The sequence below is a fragment of the Penaeus chinensis genome, chromosome 7, assembly GCF_019202785.1.
Source record: "Penaeus chinensis breed Huanghai No. 1 chromosome 7, ASM1920278v2, whole genome shotgun sequence".
In the NCBI taxonomy this organism is placed as follows: Eukaryota; Metazoa; Arthropoda; class Malacostraca; order Decapoda; family Penaeidae; genus Penaeus; species Penaeus chinensis.
Window position 1 is genome coordinate 20213632 of NC_061825.1, and position 2997 is coordinate 20216628.

The following is a 2997-nucleotide window of genomic DNA, read 5'->3' on the forward strand; positions in this document are numbered from 1 at the left end:
ATATATATATATCCTACGAACATTTATTTACCTTCCATTTCTTTTAATATCTTTTTCTTTTACCTTTTCCGATAGTGATATAACGTCATTTGCTAGAAACAATACAATGTTTAATATTTAATAATTTAATATAATGAGCAATTAGCTCATTAAATTTACTTATTCCCTTTCATGCAGAACTCTCCATTTTCATTTTCAAACAATCCAGATAATTACATCCTCTTTTTCCAACACTTTATGAAAAAAATTAAGCAAAGATTTGCAAACTTTTAACTACCCTTTAACTAAGAGACATCTGCATTAACCATTTGAAATATGCCAAGACTTTCCACACTTAATGGAATCTTCCGGAACAAAGGAATGGTAATGTCTGTTCTTCCTATTTTTTATCGTTTTTTTTTTTCTCTCTCTCTCTCTCTCTGATACTCTGTCTCCCTCTCTAAATATATGTCTTTCTCTATCTCTTAATCATTCTCTTTCTTACGCGCTCTCTCTTCTCTGCCTGTTTCTCTCTCTTTTACTTCTCTCTCTCTCTCTCTCTCTCTCTCTCTCTCTCTCTCTCTCTCTCTCTCTCTCTCTCTCTCTCTCTCACTTTGTCTCTCTCTGTCTATATATATATAAATAAATATATATATATGCACATATGTGTGTGTGTGTGTGTGTGTGTGTGTGTGTGTGTGTGTGTGTGTGTGTGTGTGTGTGTGTGTGTGTGTGCACTGACTAAGACAGTATCTCGGGAGTAGATGGAACCGAAACGATCGCTTGGAGTTGATTCGGAAAGATTGGTACTTGTTGTCATAATAGATGAAGCTTCATAATGTGTTCGAATATTGTTTCGGAGTTGGTATGGCTAGGGCCTCGTATCATACTAAAATGAGCAAAGTAGCATATGTAGCGTCATAATTGCGCTTTACTCTGAGGGACTATCAAGAGTCGAAATATCAAAAAGATCAGGTATTTCGAACCACACAATGTCTCTGTGGATCGAGCAACTGGATCCACGAGACACAAGGCCAGAAGTGGGTACCTAAGAAGGAAGGAAGAAGATCAAATAAATGTCGTTCAAAACTATAAATCAATGTATATACATATATATACATATACATATATATATATATATATATATATATATATATATATGTATGCATATATAAATATGTATATATAATATATATATATGTATAGAGAGAAAGAGATAGATAGATGGATAAATATATATACACACATATATATCTACATATATATGTGTGAGTGTGTGTGTGAATAAATAAAAAAAGAAATAATACACACCCACACACATATATATATATAGATATATATATATATATATATATTGAGAGAGAAATAGATAGACAAATATAAAGATTTACAGATACATGTGTATATATATACCTATATATATAAGTATGTGTGTGTGTAGAAACAAACATACATGCATACAAATGTGTGTGTATATACGTATATATATAAACAAGCTGAGGAGTGGAGACACAGGGCAGGTCCTGACAAGAGAAACAGAAAGGTATGCCAATGGCATCCCTATTTCTGATGACACTGAGGAGAGCTGGTCATCCTTCCGCCAAAACATCTACACCACTTCTAAGGGACACCAAGATTGGTTTGATGAGAATGATGTGTAGATCAGAACTCTTCTAGAGGACAAGCACCGACTGTACAAGGCATACCTCTGCCCCAATACAAGAAGCCTTCACTCGCATTAGAATCACAATGCAAAAGAAGTTTCGCATAATGCAGAACAAATGGCTTCAAGAAAAAGTTCCAGAGGTATGCAGATGCACACAGGAAGGAGTTCTACATTGTTGTGGGAAAGAACTACTCTCCTCACTGACCAGGAAAGCACCCCCAGCAGATTGGGCCAACACTTAATTAACCATCGGAGATCAATCAAGAGGCAATTGATCAACTGCCTCAGGTACCTATCAACCTATCCTTAGATACTCAACCCTCGATACATGAGTTGGAGAAGGCCATTGCACAACTCTCTAGTGGCAAGACTCCTGGCTCAAATGGAGCATCATTAGAAGTATTTAAACACATGGGACCAAAATCAAAGCAGAAGTTGCTAGAACTCTTTCAAGCCATGTGGTTGCAAGTGCATCTGTGATCCATCTGTACAAAGAGAAAAAAAAAACACCACATGTGCGACAACCATCGTGGCATTTCCTCGCTCTGCATTGATGGTAAGATCTCGGCAAGACTTTTACTCAACCGCCTCATCTGCCACCTAGAAAAAGGCCTTCTCCCCGAGTCTCAGTCTGGCTTCTGTAAGAATAGAGGCACATTATATTCTATGATATTTGCTGCACGCCAGCTCCAAGAGAACTGTCAAAAACACAATGTTGAGCTTTATTGCACTTTTGTCGACTTAACCAAGGCATTTGATACAGTTAGTAGGGAAGCGTCTCTGGGGAATCACTTCATCGACATGAGGCGTCAGTTCCATGATGGAATGCAAGCTCAGGTGTGTGACAACAATGAGGCATCAGTCCCCTTTTCAGTGATGAATGGAGTTAAACAAGGCTGTGTACTTACCCCCAACCTGTTTAGCCTACATATATATATATATATATATATATATATATATGTATGTATGTATGTATGTAGCAATGCTGCAAGACGCTTTCCGAGATCTGAAGCCTGGTATTGACATCAGGTTCAGACCAGGGGGGATTCTTCAACATTCGCTGCTTGAAGTCCAAGAGACAAAGTGCCATTACCAGAGTCTGCGAATTTCTCTTTGCTGACGATTGTGCTCTCAACGCCAAAAGTGCAGAGAATATGCAGCTCAGCATGGACCTCTTTGCCCAAGCCTTCGGCTTAACCATCAACACACAGAAAACTGAGGTGTTGCACCAGCCAGGACTTGGAAAGGATCCTGTAGACCCGGGCATCCCTGTCAATGGCGAAAAGCTCAAATGGCCCATGGGCAGCACTCTCTTAAGATAAATCCATATTGACACTTAAATTGACTCAAGG

At 38.3% G+C, this 2997-nt stretch overlaps 1 protein-coding gene across 1 annotated transcript; it reads left to right on the plus strand.

Moving 5' to 3' along the window:
- The first annotated feature begins 2158 nt into the window (after positions 1–2158).
- On the plus strand, positions 2159–2967 carry LOC125026901. Its single transcript, XM_047615501.1, has 2 exons — positions 2159–2453; positions 2675–2967. Exons 1-2 carry the CDS (start codon positions 2159–2161, stop codon positions 2965–2967), a joined length of 588 nt encoding a protein of 195 aa, XP_047471457.1.
- The last annotated feature ends 30 nt before the right edge of the window (positions 2968–2997 follow it).

Coding starts and splice junctions, on each gene's coding strand:
- LOC125026901 (XM_047615501.1), top strand. CDS start 2,159: ATGTGCGACAACCATCGTGGCATTTCCTCGCTCTGCATTGATGGTAAG. Junction 2,454..2,674: donor TCACTTCATCGACATGAGGC/GTCAGTTCCATG, acceptor TATTGACATCAG/GTTCAGACCAGGGGGGATTC.